The 15,000-nt window shown below is 46.0% G+C and overlaps 1 protein-coding gene across 3 annotated transcripts in view; it reads right to left on the bottom strand.

The window, feature by feature from the left end:
* Nucleotides 1-15,000, bottom strand: part of LOC138967659 (inactive tyrosine-protein kinase transmembrane receptor ROR1-like) — a 515,394-nt gene that overhangs the window by 30,493 nt on the left and 469,901 nt on the right. For all 3 annotated transcript variants that reach the window (XR_011456014.1, XR_011456013.1, XM_070340295.1), the window contains exons 6-9: nucleotides 10,532-10,638; nucleotides 9,320-9,437; nucleotides 6,795-6,833; nucleotides 1,216-1,346 (exon numbers count right to left, since the gene is read on the bottom strand). Coding sequence is in view for 1 of the 3 variants with exons in the window: in XM_070340295.1 (XP_070196396.1) it covers nucleotides 1,216-1,346; nucleotides 6,795-6,833; nucleotides 9,320-9,437; nucleotides 10,532-10,638 (395 nt within the window). In the remaining 2 variants the exon portion in view is untranslated. The remainder of the gene's footprint in view (nucleotides 1-1,215; nucleotides 1,347-6,794; nucleotides 6,834-9,319; nucleotides 9,438-10,531; nucleotides 10,639-15,000) is intronic.

Raw genomic sequence — 15,000 nt, 5'->3', positions numbered from 1 at the left:
GAACATGGCACTACACTACGGGCAGCAGTCAACAGTCACTAAGCACCGCTGGTCGAGACGCAGTGTGGACTGAGGATGGAGGAATCAATTACCATCTCTACAGAGCAGCCTGCAGATATGTGATTTGTTTGGGGACCGCGCGGTAATCAGATTGTTCCATCATGGCTACCAGGCAACGCCAGTACAGCGCCGCTGCCCATTTCGGTAAAAAGACGGGCGCCACATTTTCACTTCCAGTTGACGCCATGATTTGACACGGGATTTGAAGATTGTTCAATCTGCAACTGCGCCGTTATCAATTGTTTGTCCACGTGTTGGCCAGTGGGAGTTGATATGTCGCCACCCACACTGATAAATGAAACAATTCCTCTTCATCTCTGTTACAAGATATAAAAGAGATAGGGAGAGGGGGGGGGGGGGGAGAGAAAAATGGAAAAAGAGCGGGAGGGGGGGGGGGGGGGAAGAGTAAGCGAGGAGAGAAAGAGCGAGGGAAAAAGAGAGAGAAAAATGGAAAGAGAGCGGGGAGAGAGTGATTGAGGGAGAGAGTGATCGAGGGAGAGAGAGAGAGGGAGAGAGAGAGAGAGAGAGGGAGAGAGAGAGGGAGAGAGAGAGGGAGAGAGAGGAAGAGAGAGACAGAGACAGAGTGAGAGAGAGGGGGTGGAGAGAGAGAGAGAGAGAGAGAGTGAGGGAGGGAGATAGAGGAAGAAAGAGAGAGAGACGTAGTGAGAGAGAGAGAGACCTTAGGGAGGGAGAGGGAGGGAGAGAGAGAGAGGGAGAGAGAGAGAGAGGAAGAGAGAGACAGAGACAGAGTGAGAGAGAGGGGGGTGGAGAGAGAGAGAGAGAGAGAGAGAGAGAGAGAGAGAGTGAGGGAGGGAGATAGAGGAAGAAACAGAGAGAGACGTAGTGAGAGAGAGATAGAGAGAGAGATAGAGAGAGAGAGAGAAAGAAGAAATAAAGAGAGAGAGAGAGAGAGAGAGAGAGAGAGAGAGAGAGAGAGAGAGAGAGAGAGAGAGAGAGAGAGCGACAGAGAGTGAGAAAGAGAGAGCTTTTGTCAAGTTATTTCAATGTATATTCAATGTTATAACAGGTAAGTTGGCCTATACAATACATTCTCTGAATTGTGAGTTTCATATCGATATGACGCCCAAAGCAAAAACTGGTGGGGGAAAAAGGCAGTGCGGAGGGAGAGAGGACCTGTTGGCCTTCCTTACTTACCGACAAACTTCTCCTCCCTCAGTCCCTGAGTGAACTTGGACTCCACGTAGATGGACAGGTTGCCCACAAACTTGCTGCACGTGCTGCCCCGGTAGATCTGACAGAACCCCTCCCCCTTCTCCTCCTCGTCCCTGCCCACATCAACATCAGTCAATCAAGCAGTCAATTTATTCATCAATTAATCAATTAATCAATCAATCCATACATCAATAATCATCCATTCATCAATCAATCAATTCATTCATCAATTCATCAATCAATCAATCAATCCATTCATCAATCAATCAATCAATCAATCCATCAATCCATTCATGAATAATCAATCAGTCAATTAATTAATCAATCAATCCATACATCAATAAATCAATCAATCCATTCATCAATCAATAAATCAATACATTCATCAATCAATCAATTCATCAATCAATCCATTCATCAATCAATCAATCAATTCATCAATCCATTCATCAATAATCAATCAGTCAATCAGTCAATTTATTCATCAATTAATCAATTAATCAATACATCAATAATCAATCAATCAATCCATTCATCAATCAATCCATTCATCAATCAATCAATCAATCAATCCATCAATCAATCCATTCATCAATCAATCCATTCATCAATCAATTCATCAATCAATCAATCCATTCATCAATCAATCCATACATCAATAATCAATCAATCCATTCATCAATAATCAATCAATCCGTCAGTCAGTCAACATGTCAATCAGTCAAATATCAATCAGTCCATCAATAAATCAATCAATTAATTCAGAAGGCTAACGATAAATTACAGAATGTAAGAATGAAAGAATGAATCCATCACAAAATCATGACTCATCCTTTAGTTCTAGTTCTTTCAAAATGTCTTAGCTTTTGACAAGAACGACTATAATTATAGATTATCAGAAATACAGACAGAGAAAGTTTTTGTTTACGAGCAGTAACAAGACGAGGACACAGTACAGCTGCAAACGATAGTTGCTCGTTTCTGTTTGCAGCAAATTTAGCATACCGCCAAAAACAGAGCGGCTTGGGGCAGTGTTATTTTCAGCACTGGCACGTGCACGATGCCACACAGTTGTAATGATCGCCCCAAAGCAACCACTTTCAATGCCGAGAAAAAAAAGGACAAATAAGATCCAGAACAAAAACAATTACATCGCTCCAAAAGAGCAAGGCAGCGGCTGATATTGAAACACACATGTATATCCTTCTCCGTGTTAAAAGAAAAAGAAGAAGAAAGATAAAAACAAAACAGAAAAAGAAGAAGAAAAAGAAAATGGTTGACAAAGGCGAGAAGTCCCTGTTATCTTTAGCTGTGTACACATTCTGCTGATCCAGAGGTCACGACTTTTCATCCCAACCATCTCTCCCGCGTTTTCTTTTTCTCTCTTTTCCCTCTAACAAATGACAGCTATTTCAGTCTGATCAGATGAAACAACACGCGCATGTTTCCCTCAGTGTGGAAGAAAGTGGTCCCAAAGAATTGTACAAAGACGTCATCTCCTTTGTGTTCAATTAACAGACAGGGGGTGACCTCAGTTCTCCATCGAGCGGCTTTTTGTACGAGCCAGCTTTTCTCCATTTTCCCTTTTCTCCTCTAGGAGACTTTTCGTGGCCTTTGTTGTTTTCAGATTTATATTTTTCATTATCTAAGGTCCACGTATACATGCACTACACAGAGGATCTTCCACTCCCCTAACCCCTTTCCAAGTGTGGGAAAAGACGAAGAATCCAATGAAGAAAGTAGTGTCTCTGTGCACAACTTCTCAGGGACCCAGAAGAACAGAGTATTGAACTGTTCAGCAAAAATATTACGAGTACGTCTGTAACTTTTATTTTTCCTTAGCGGGTTACGTAATATCAAGTTTTCTTTGCGCGGAACAAAGCTTTGTTTTGATCTTGTTGCTTTGTTTTGATCTTGTTGCTTTGTGCGTGTGTGTGGAAGAACAAATATACAGCTTGATCCAAGAGGAGATGACCTTTCATCCCGCATGTTCAAAAACACTTCCATTTTGTCTCTCCCGTCATCGTTCTTTTTCTCCAGTCTTGTAGATTTGGATGACGGCAGTAAATACATTACTTCGCCATGTTCTTGTGGCAAGCAGCGTTTCCTTTGTCCGTTTGGACCCTAATTGTATTGCGCAATGTCGTAACTCTCGTCAGCTGTGGTAACGTGCATCGTGGCCCATTCCTCTGGAATTGTTCACGCTAAGCTCGCCTTTAACGTGGAGGGACAGCGGAGATATGGATTAATCTTTCTTTGACTTTTGACTGCTCCATCGTCCCCCCCCCCTCCTACCGGTTCCCCTGACGTCTGTACAGTTCTTTGTGTTCGTCAAGTCTTCACTTCAGCGCTCGGTGTTTTCTTGAGCTTTCTGCTTTTGTACTTTCTCCTCATGAGCTTTAATGATCTCTCCCCCTCCCCCCCCCTTTCTAAACGTTGTGTATTCTATGATGCGTTTGACTGGTCTTTGTGTTCGTCAAGTCTTCACTTCAGCGCTCGGTGTTTTCTTGAGTTTTCTGCTTTTGTGAAGCTTTGATGATCCCATCCCCCCTTGCTAGACGTTGTGTATTCCCTAAAGTTGTTGACTGTTTTTTTCTGCCCGTGAGGTCACCATCACGGAGTGATGTTTTCCTGTTCTGTGTGTTCGTCAAGTCTTCCCTTCAGCGCTTGGCGTTTTCTTGAGTTTTCCGCTTTTGTACTTTCTCCTCATGAACTTTGATGATCGTATCCCCTCTTCCTAAATGGTGTATATTCCCCGATGCGCGTGACTGTTCTTTGTGTCTGTGAGGTGACCATGGCGGAGTGTGATGTTCTCGTGGCCTGGCCGACCCGACACTTTCTGATGATGGAGGAGGCGCTCCCAACACGGGCCCTGCTCTTTGGTTACTGCTCTTTCATCCCGGGCCACTGGGGAGAGGGGAAAGCCTGCTGCTGGCACCTAGCAGTGAAGAAGGATGTAACGGCGGGGTCTACAGTCTGGTGAACTAAGCCTGGAAGACGATCTGTTTTGTATCACCACGACCGGCACGGGACTTGTGGATAGTGTGGATAGTGTGGATAGTGTGGATAGTGTGGATAGTGGCGACTCATCCCTTTACCAAAGACCGCACAGCGACTAGGGAGTTGGACCCTTCTGTTTTGTGAACTGTTCATTCTTTATACGCTACGTCTCTCGCAGGGACAAAGAAGTTGGTCTGGAAGATGGAGCGGCAGTCCGCTGAATAGTGACAGGAACTTATCTCTTAGAAGTTGGGGAAAAGCCAAGCTCCAGTATCAACCATAAAGATGTGTTATTTTGTCTTAGTGATGTAACGTCATACAATGCATGGACTCTCTCGAGACTCGGACCAGTGTCTGAACTTCAGTGTATACAGTTGGGGCAAAGGACGAAAATCGTCAAGAGACTTTAAAAAGTGTATTTTTCTTCTGGTAAAAACAAAATGTTGAATTAATGTATACCAACACAGCGACATACGTATAGAGGAGCACAAGTACAAGTTTATACATGCTCACATAACCTTACCTAACGTTTCATGCTGGTAAATGATTAAAGAAATGTGAATTCAAAACTTCAACACCAGAATATCAATACCTTTTAATTCTTTCTCTTTTCACAATACCGGGCTCATCTGCATTGCCTGGTGAGGGATCACAACACCTATCATCTGCATTGTCTGGTGAGGGATCACAACACCTATCATCTGCATTGTCTGGTGAGGGATCACAACACCTATCATCTACTTTGCCTGGTGAGGGATCACAACACCTATCATCTGCATTGCCTGGTGAGGGATCACAACACCTATCATCTGCATTGCCTGGTGAGGGATCACAACACCTATCATCTGCATTGCCTGGTGAGGGATCACAACACCTATCATCTGCATTGCCTGGTGAGGGATCACAACACCTATCATCTGCATTGTCTGGTGAGGGATCACAACACCTATCATCTGCATTGCCTGGTGAGGGATCACAACACCTATCATCTGCATTGTCTGGTGAGGGATCACAACACCTATCATCTGCATTGCCTGGTGAGGGATCACAACACCTATCATCTGCATTGCCTGGTGAGGGATCACAACACCTATCATCTGCATTGCCTGGTGAGGGATCACAACACCTATCATCTGCATTGCCTGGTGAGGGATCACAACGCCTATCATCTACATTGCCTGGTGAGGGATCACAACACCTATCATCTACATTGCCTGGTGAGGGATCACAACACCTATCATCTACATTGCCTGGTGAGGGATCACAACACCTATCATCTACATTGCCTGGTGAGGGATCACAACACCTATCATCTACATTGCCTGGTGAGGGATCACAACACAACAGTTGGCTGAACGAGGCACTGAACGAGGCAAGCAGGCTCGCAGTTAACATTTTTGAGCAGACACCAATTTCAAACATTTACAAAAGGATGCCGGAGTTTCTATCAGTTGGCTTTGTCCCTTACGCACTAACAACAATGATCGTAGTGGGATGATGGAGGTGGCCGAGATTGCCTGAGGTATATGGCACTGTCATTTAAACTGAGACTGTATATCAGACGGAGGGATGAATGGGGTCAGAGTTTAAGTTCCAGGGAACCATAATTATAAAAAGCTTGGCATGGCGGGACAATTATCAGGAGAAATTCGAAATGTGGCACGTAATTAAATGCGTCAGACAATCTTAATATCCAATTACAGACTTAATTACGCTTGGAGGGATATCCATAGTAAACTAAGTCCTAAAACAATGCCCATAAACCCTCCCATTGGTACGCGAATATCGCCATGCTATCAGTGTGTGATATAGCCAGGAAGGCCATATGCTGCTTGTCTCGTGCCATAGCCTGGTGCCATGACAAAAACACCCACGAAAACTGTGATACCATCATCATTTAAGATAATTACAATTAAAACGATAAATTATCAGTGTCGTCCCACAATAATCTCAATTGAGATTTTGTTCCGCACTCTTTTGTTTGCCACATTGAGAACAAGGAAGAAATACGGAAAGAAAGCCGCATGAAGAAGACGTCTCATAATATTATTCTTCACGGATTTCACTGAACAATACCCGAAACCTACTCGTGCGTCACATTTTAAGCCCTTACTCATCTGCTGAAAACGTTCGCTCAAATGTTTATCATAAGTTATGATGATGGAGTCTCCCGTCGGTACGACGGACGAGTAGCAAACAGTTCAGCTTTTGGAATGCGTCCGCATATAATTATATATGCGAGTGGAGGCCAATTCTAGAAGCACAGCGTCTCCCGCATATGATCCATGTAGTTGTGTCTCATCAGAGGCTGTGCTCTGCATCCGTCGTTCTTTCTTTTCCAGGGTTTTGGCTGATCTTTTCTCTTCGAAAGTTTTGAGACCTTTCATAAGTCATGGGGCATTCATGAATGTCCCAAGCATGAGGAAATGAAACGGGCAACGTTTTATACAACCAGTGGGACGCGACACCGTGTATGCATGATGCCGTAGACTCTGAATGCTGGCAGCGTTTTGTTGACAAACAAGTGCATTGAATTTTTTTTAATATGTTGGTGTACTTACGATCCAGGAAGTAGACTGGAGTCGTACTTGCCCTTGAATCTGTAACAAACAACACACACTGTCAGCCTCATATTGACTTCAGATATTTGTTATCGTTATGTTATGTTGATGTCAAGGTTGAACATTTCATAAAACCAGTGATAGAATAAAAGAAGCTGAAAAGAGAAACGTAGATGAAAAAAAAATCAAACTCGACGTCGTGCGCGCGCAAAGAAAGAGAGACAGACAAAACAACAGATAAAAAAGCACACACACCACCCCCCCCCCCTCTCTCTCTCTCTCTCTCACTCACAGCAATCTGTTATTAATGATGTTCAACTCCTGTCCCAGCCAATCATTCAGGGGAGGCAACAAAGAGTGAATCCCGCTCCGAGCACCCCGCCGTTGCTGACGTTGAAAGAGTTCTCCTTCAAGAGGCCAGAGGGCGCTCTCCGCTCTTTATTGGCCAGCTCTGAGAGCAAGGGGAGCTAAACGATGACGTTCTGCCATCGCCTGTGTCATTGTGAAAGGCATTTTAAGTAAGGGCCATAATCCCTCCACTGCACTCCGCCGGGAGTCAATGGCTTGCACCTTAAAACAGAACCTTCCACCAGACAGGTCTAAGTGGGGGTCTGGCAAGAGAGAGGAAGCTTGACGTTTTAATTGGAATAAATGCTGACTTTAACGGCTCCGGATAAGAACGAGAACTGCACATAAATCTGTGTCGCCGGGGCAGAGTTGCGTTTCTTGATCAATTCGATAAAGGTAATGGAGAGGCCTGGATTCTGTCAGCGTGACAACGAGAGTAAACTCCCCTGTAAACATCTTTGTTTTACAACTTCACTTCTTGCTTAGATCAGCAGCATCTAAAAAGCATATTTGCCAACTGCTGGATGAATGTGGAAATGGCGCAGAGAGGAAAGTGTTCGCAAAAAGACGACGACTGTGGACCAGACCCAACACCTGCCGTGCAGTAAGTCTACAGATAAGTATGGCTGGCTGATCGTGTCAGCTTGCATTTGTGGCACAGGCTTGCCGCCAGCCTGCTAGGCCGCGATAACGGGGACAAAAGATGACTTTACCCGGTGCTATAAATGGGGCTTCCGGTTACACGCGACAAGCCATCTCCTGATCAAATCACACCATTAATTACCCGTACTTGGGGAACCAAACCCCCGAGGAAGTTTTCTGGGTCTGGATTTGTTGGTCCGTATCTGTCTGCATTCCCTGCCCCATCTCTCTCTCTCTCTCTGGTTTATAGGAGGGGAGTGGGGTTTAACAGATTTGGAACCGATCACGTGATCGCCTGCCCCGCCTCTTTGTCACCACGCCCTCTGGTCGACCATCTGGTGGTCCTGACGTAACAAGGGCGACGACTGAGAAGTGTGAGAAAATGTAGCGTTGATTGATCTCCCCTGGCACGCGTCGTGTGATAGGCCTATTTGTAGTCTCGACCAACATAACATGGCGCTCACTGCTCGTGTCATCCGACACCGTCGCTCCGTCCCCTGTGTTTTACACTCACCAAAAACAATTTGTTAACGATTCCAGTCTCGACCTCCTGCACCCTCTCCCTCTCTGTGTCAAAAAGTCAGTTGCTCACCGAGACTACCCGAGATTTCTGTACATACTCTGCCATGTTTATGCAAACATATTCATTCAATGCTGGCAATATATAAAGAAGACTGCGAAACAGAGGTTGCATGTTTTAGCATAATTATCACCACATACATGTCCCTGATAGGAAATTCCCTGTGAAGACGTTAAGCCCCCCCCCCCCCCCCCCATCCTGTGTGTGTTTTATCAGAGGTTGTATATTGAAAGGTGTCTGATGTAGGTTCAAAAGTTGCTCGTATTAGAAGAGGTGTAAACACCCGTTCCGCCAACGCCCCACAAAGAAGACACGACCATGTTGTGCGCCAGGCTGCGTGCAGTGCTCAAAGTATCCAGTGGGGTTCGCACTCCAGGACAAAAAGCAGTGGAAAATAAGGCAGACGGCTTATCAAAACCCTTCCCTCTCTTTGAAACCTGCACCGACAAGCTTTAAGGCCAACGGCATTCAATCGCCTGCTTGTTTCGTAACGTTTGCTTCCACATAAACAGGCCAACGGCATTCAATCGCCTGCTTGTTTCGTAACGTTTGCTTCCACATAAACAGGCCAATACCAAGTCTTGAATCTGAAGAAAGTTGGAAAATCTATGACCAAGCTATTAACTACCTGGCAAATGTTTACTGACTTCATAGCGTCCGCAAAAACAGTACTGTTTTAGTTTTGATAAAACAGAAGTTCTATCTGAACAGAAGTCAGATTTGTCAAAAAGTAGACGAAAAACAAACAGGACACCTTTTCAATGGCTGGCTAATCCACAGAAAGATCTTTTATTAATTAATTTCACACCAAACAAGGTCAAAATAGCAAAACAAACAAACAAAAAACAAACAAACAAACCCCGAAGCCCAAGACCAAAAGAGCGCAACGACTATTCAGGCAGTCGTACTCTGCCTTGGGAGACTTTAGGAACCAAGTGGATCATGAATGACTCACCCGCCCAGGTCCTCGCTGTCCTGACCCGGTACGAATGACGACAGAGGGTCGGGCTCCTTGTCCTCCTTGCCGTCCTTGCCCTTGCTGCCTTTGTCACGTGTCTCGGGGGGCGGGTCCTCTGCAACGACACACATTTCTCATTGGACGATGGCACTGTATACTATGATTGACCCATTATGAAATATTTCCTGTGCGCCTGACATGTTTTTTCAATTTGTAATGGTGTATCACCCTATTTAGGGGCTATGGCCTGACATAAAACAGTCCTGAGTCCTGAGTCCGGATGATGGCACGGTCACGTGGTGCCGCTACAAAGCTTAATCGTTTCTTATTGGCTGAGAGGAATAAATTGATTGACAGGTCCGGTTACTGGCTATTTCAAACAGTTCTGAGGTTATTATCTTCTGTGTATCAAAAATTGTTTTGTGTGGGCTACACGACCACTCTACATGAGCTCATTAGGGACTGCCTGCTTGCGATAGGAAAACTTCGGAAAACTTATTTTGTATCAACAAGCCAAGCTACATGAGGGTGACACTACAACACAAATAATAATTCTACTATTTGGTTTTCTTCAAGAACAGGTACTTCTTACCATCCTTTACTAAAGGAACATTATATTGTTGACGATAAACCAGAATGCACAATTGTTAAGTTCAATACAAGAACAGCGACAACTTACCACCATTCACCACAACTTTTTGATAACTTACAAATCAACATTCTGGTTGACTAACTGGAAGAAGAGAAGGGGTGGCCGAGTGGTAAAGTGCACTTGCCGCGGAAGTGAGAGGTTGCGAGTTCGACCCTGGGTCGGGGCGTAAGCAATTTTCTTCCCCCTTTTCTAGCCCAGGTGGTGGGTTCAAGTGCTAGTCTTTCGGATGAGACGAAAAACCGAGGTCCCTTCGTGTACACTACATTGGGGTGTGCACGTTAAAGATCCCACGATTGACAAAAGGGTCTTTCCTGGCAAAAATATATAGGCATAGATAAAAAATGTCCACCAAATACCCGTGTGACTTGGAATACTAGGCCGTGAAAAGTAAATATTCGCCGTAATGGTTTGAGATTTACTGGCCGATGTGATTGCGTGATATATTGTGTAAAAAAAATCCATCTCACACGGGAGAAATTAATATGTAAAGCGCGTTGAGAACGTCAAGCGCTACATAAATCTCCCATATAAATAACTAAATAAGAGAAGCTACTCACCATCCTTGACCAACAGAATGCCCGTGGTCTCGGCCTCCCCGAAGTTGTTGGTGCCTTTACACGTGTAGTAGCCCGAGTCTCTGGGTCGTAGCTCGTCCACGCGTAACCTGCACACACACACACACACACACACACACACACACACACACACACACACACACACACACACACACACACACAAGACGGGGATTTAGTCACTTCGTTCTGACACTCCAGTGAAGCAAAACGGATGGGCATTTCTACTTTCTACTAGTGTTTCGTTTGTCTCTATGTTACATGCACCACCGCTGCAATTTCTCTATGTGAGATAATAAAGTTAATTTCATTGATTGATTGAGGACCTGTTGGTGAACCATGAACTACACAATCACAAAACAAGAACGGTAAGTTACTGGAACGTTACATTACGTACCGTTCTTTGTTTTCTCTCTTTTTTTACATGTTGGAACGTTAGGAGTCTGTTTTGGGAATTCGCGAACTCCTCAACCAGCCATCCCTCCATTCAAAAGTAAAAAAGATCTACTGCAGACATACCAATACACGACCCAAGCTGTTTCCTTGCCTCTAGTTCTACCAGTCTCAATCCACAGAGCAATTCAACCTTGTCTCAGCTAATCTCAGTCTGCCTGCAGGACTTTCCAAAGTGTGACTGAAGATATGTCAACTTTCGCGGAGCACCTCTTTCTTACTACCGACACGGTTGGCCTAGTGGTAAGGCGTCCGCCCCGTGATCGGGAGGTCGTGGGTTCGAACCCCGGCCGGGTCATACCTAAGACTTTAAAATTGGCAATCTTGTGGCTGCTCCGCCTGGCGTCTGGCATTATGGGGTTAGTGCTAGGACTGGTTGGTCCGGTGTCAGAATAATGTGACTGGGTGAGACATGAAGCCTGTGCTGCGACTTCTGTCTTGTGTGTGGCGCACGTTATATGTCAAAGCAGCACCGCCCTGATTATGGCCCTTCGTGGTCGGCTGGGCGTTAAGCAAACAAACAAACAAAAAAACCTCTTTCTTATTCAAATGAAGGCCAATGAAACTGCTCGATTTTGTTCGGAGCAAACCATATCGCCAAACAAAAGGAGAATGTAAGCCAATCTGACTGTAGACATGAATCATTTCACAGCAAGAATCCTCCCTATCTCGTATTTGTTTATCTTGACGATTCCTTCATGTAACATCACGAGCACACGCGCTCCTCAATAATGATAGGCAGCAGTTGATCTATGATCCTATTCCCCCTGCAGGGCATCAAAGGCGCTCAGAGAGCCATCGCGGACACCAAGAGAGACCCGCAAGACAAACAAAGTTATCATCACTCGTCGTCACAGCCAGGACATCAGTATGCCAGGTTGCGTAAGGCCCCACCTCAGCTCGTCGTCACAGCCAGGACATCAGTATGCCAGGTTGCGTAAGGCCCCACCTCAGCTCGTCGTCACAGCCAGGACATCAGTATGCCAGGTTGCGTAAGGCCCCACCTCAGCTCGTCGTCACAGCCAGGACATCAGTATGCCAGGTTGCGTAAGGCCCCACCTCAGCTCGTCGTCACAGCCAGGACATCAGTATGCCAGGTTGCGTAAGGCCCCACCTCAGCTCGTCGTCACAGCCAGGACATCAGTATGCCAGGTTGCGTAAGGCCCCACCTCAGCTCGTCGTCACAGCCAGGACATCAGTATGCCAGGTTGCGTAAGGCCCCACCTCAGCGGTGCAGCCCTGACCGAGTTGGGTTGCTCTGTAAACAGGAGCACGTGGAGGGGCGCGAGGGTGCGTGCACAGTGCGATTACTCCCCCTGGACTAATTAAGTGATGTGATTAGCTCCCGTAACTCGCGGTAACAAAGGGGGGAGGGACGGGGGAGGGGGACGGGGGACCGGGTCGCATGCCTTCATGTAGGTTTACACTGGTCTGACCCTTGTCTTGCACTGCACGTGCGTGTTGTGTGAAACGGTTGAAATTTATGGCAACTGTATCACTTGGATTTTTCATGCTTCGTTCAGGTACACGGCTGGTTGCACCGGAAAGCATTCGCAACCTATTTATAAAAAAATGTCTGTCGTTTTGAATCAAATCCTCGCCAAGAAATGTGTTTAAACAACGATACTGGTAAGTATACCTCCGGTTCAGTCTGTTTATTCGCCGGTCTATCGGAGCCTGCTTTTGTGTTGGTTCAAACTTAACTACACACAACTCCAGGTGGGGCGGCAATAAAAGCATTAGCTCTCTCGTAGCATGGTTTAATTTTCCTTTGCCATAATTATAGAAGACGGCCTGTGCAAAAAATCTATAACACACAAACAAACAGCATAGAGAAAATCCAGTGAGCTTTACACCAGTACATTGATATTCTTATCAATACGTGGAGGCGTATTCCAAAGGTACAATGGTGATCGCGTTATCAAGCCGACCACACTTGTAACCCTGGCAGAGGTGTTAATGATCACCTGCACTAGTGGCGGGCAGTTTGCAACAGGTGCCCTTGCAAAACAAGGTACGCGATTTAACACAAGACGATCGATGTATGTATGGTACCCGTGTTAACACTGGCATGCCTCCCTCTTCACTCTACCAATGAAACATGACAATCATCTGCCTAGTGAATAAATAATCAGCTGTTGAATAAATAATGAGCTGGTTCTGGGGTCACTGTGCCCTGATTGGCTGACAGCTGGGTGGCAGCGCCAAAGGTCACATGTTCTTTCCTGTTTTAATTGAACATGCACGCATTCTCTTCATTAAAGTTTCATTAAAGTTTCATTTTTGTTGAGTGTTTTGACTCGCACAAGACAATCAAATATGACAATTTTTTTGTAAATAAATGAGTGTCGATTAAGACGTTGTACAATACGCTTCTTCCACTACAGAATATTCTACTGAAGCGTAGTGGTGAGGATGACCAGCTTCGTCTACCCCTCAGTCGATCCCAGCACCCCCCCCCCCCCCCCCCCCCTTCTGCTCTCAGTGTCAAGTTTCCATAGGCCGGCCGAGGGAAGTGTTTAACTGACCGTATCAAGCACTCGCTTTTCGTGCATTCCGAACGCGTGTACTGGAGTGACTGACAGGAGCTCAAGTTCTCCCTCCCTTAAAAATAAGGGAGTCTGCCGCGACCGCGCCTGAACTGTCTCCCTGAACTGCACACCTACATCGTACCTAGATCTGAACCACTCGTGCCCCTGTTCACCTGTCCTCCTCCCTCCATTGCCTCCCTATATTTATGTCTACCTCCGCTATTTATGTCTGCCTCATAATTAATTCTATCAGCTCGCGCAGTTATGATGAAAGGGGGAGGGGTCGGCAGCTGGCTGTTAGCGTGGGGACGGGAGGGGCGGGGGAGGAGGGGGGGGGGATTGTGGAATGGGGCGTGTGGGTTGTGGGTGTGGGTTGTGGGTGTGGGTGTGGGTGTGGCACAGAATGAAAATCAAGACGGGCTAGATGTTTGTGGAGCAGCTACAACTTCTCTCATCTTTCTCTTATCAGTTATATCATGCACGCCTGATGCACAGAGTCAGTATACGGACAAACAACGTGTAGGTACAGAAAATAACTGACTTATAAAGACCAAAATAGGCCTGTGTTGTCTTGCTCCGTCCCAACATTCAATTTTCCTTGTTTGTATAAGGACAGTAACATTTTGAGTCTTTGAGTCTTGAAATATACCGCAGGAGATGCAAAAGCAACTGAAGCAAAGTATACACATGTTAAGACATTCTTGATAATAAAACACTGCGCGAGATAATACGATGAACGAACACTACTCACAAAAGAAGACTCAAACAGAGGAAATAATAATGTCGCTGTCAATAACAATCCTGGTTGCTGCAGCAAAGCTACATAATTTGACTAAAATGCTCAGTGTCAGCGGCAGGCCTTACCTACCCAGGGGGCGTGGCACTGCAACTGGCCGAGAAGGAGCAAAAACAGTGCAAAAGACACATAGAAGCGTATCAGTAGAATATTGTGGGTGAGAGTGGGGTTGTGTTGGGTGGAGGAGGGGGAGGGGGCATGGAGAAAAAAGATGAAATGTACAAAGTGTGTGTGCGAGGGACTACATAGGGACTACATAGGGACTACACACGGCCTACACAAGGACTACACAGGGACTACACAGACCAGTTGCACCACCTGAAGCCAGTGGGTGGGAAAGTAAATGGACGGAGAAACAAGGTCACGGAGAAATTAAAATGTCTGGTGGCAGGCAGAGGGCGAGGGGGGGGGGGGGGATGGTTGGCGGGGGAGACAAGGGGCACACAAGGCGAGTGAAACAAATGAGTGAGAAGCAGAGGAGGAGGGGTAGGGGTAGGGGTGGGGGTGGGGCGGAGGGAGATGTCAAGATATGAGGGATTATAAACAAGCAGGACTGACATGGTGGCAGGGAGGTCACTCCCGACAAAACATGGCACCGACCATAAAGTGGAGGGGCGGGGGTGGATGGAGGAGGGGGTGGAGGGGTGGAGGGGTGGAGGGGTGGAGGGAGGATG

The sequence above is a fragment of the Littorina saxatilis genome, linkage group LG5 (assembly GCF_037325665.1).
Source record: "Littorina saxatilis isolate snail1 linkage group LG5, US_GU_Lsax_2.0, whole genome shotgun sequence".
Taxonomy (NCBI): domain Eukaryota; kingdom Metazoa; phylum Mollusca; class Gastropoda; order Littorinimorpha; family Littorinidae; genus Littorina; species Littorina saxatilis.
This window is presented reverse-complemented; position numbering and strand designations above follow the sequence as displayed.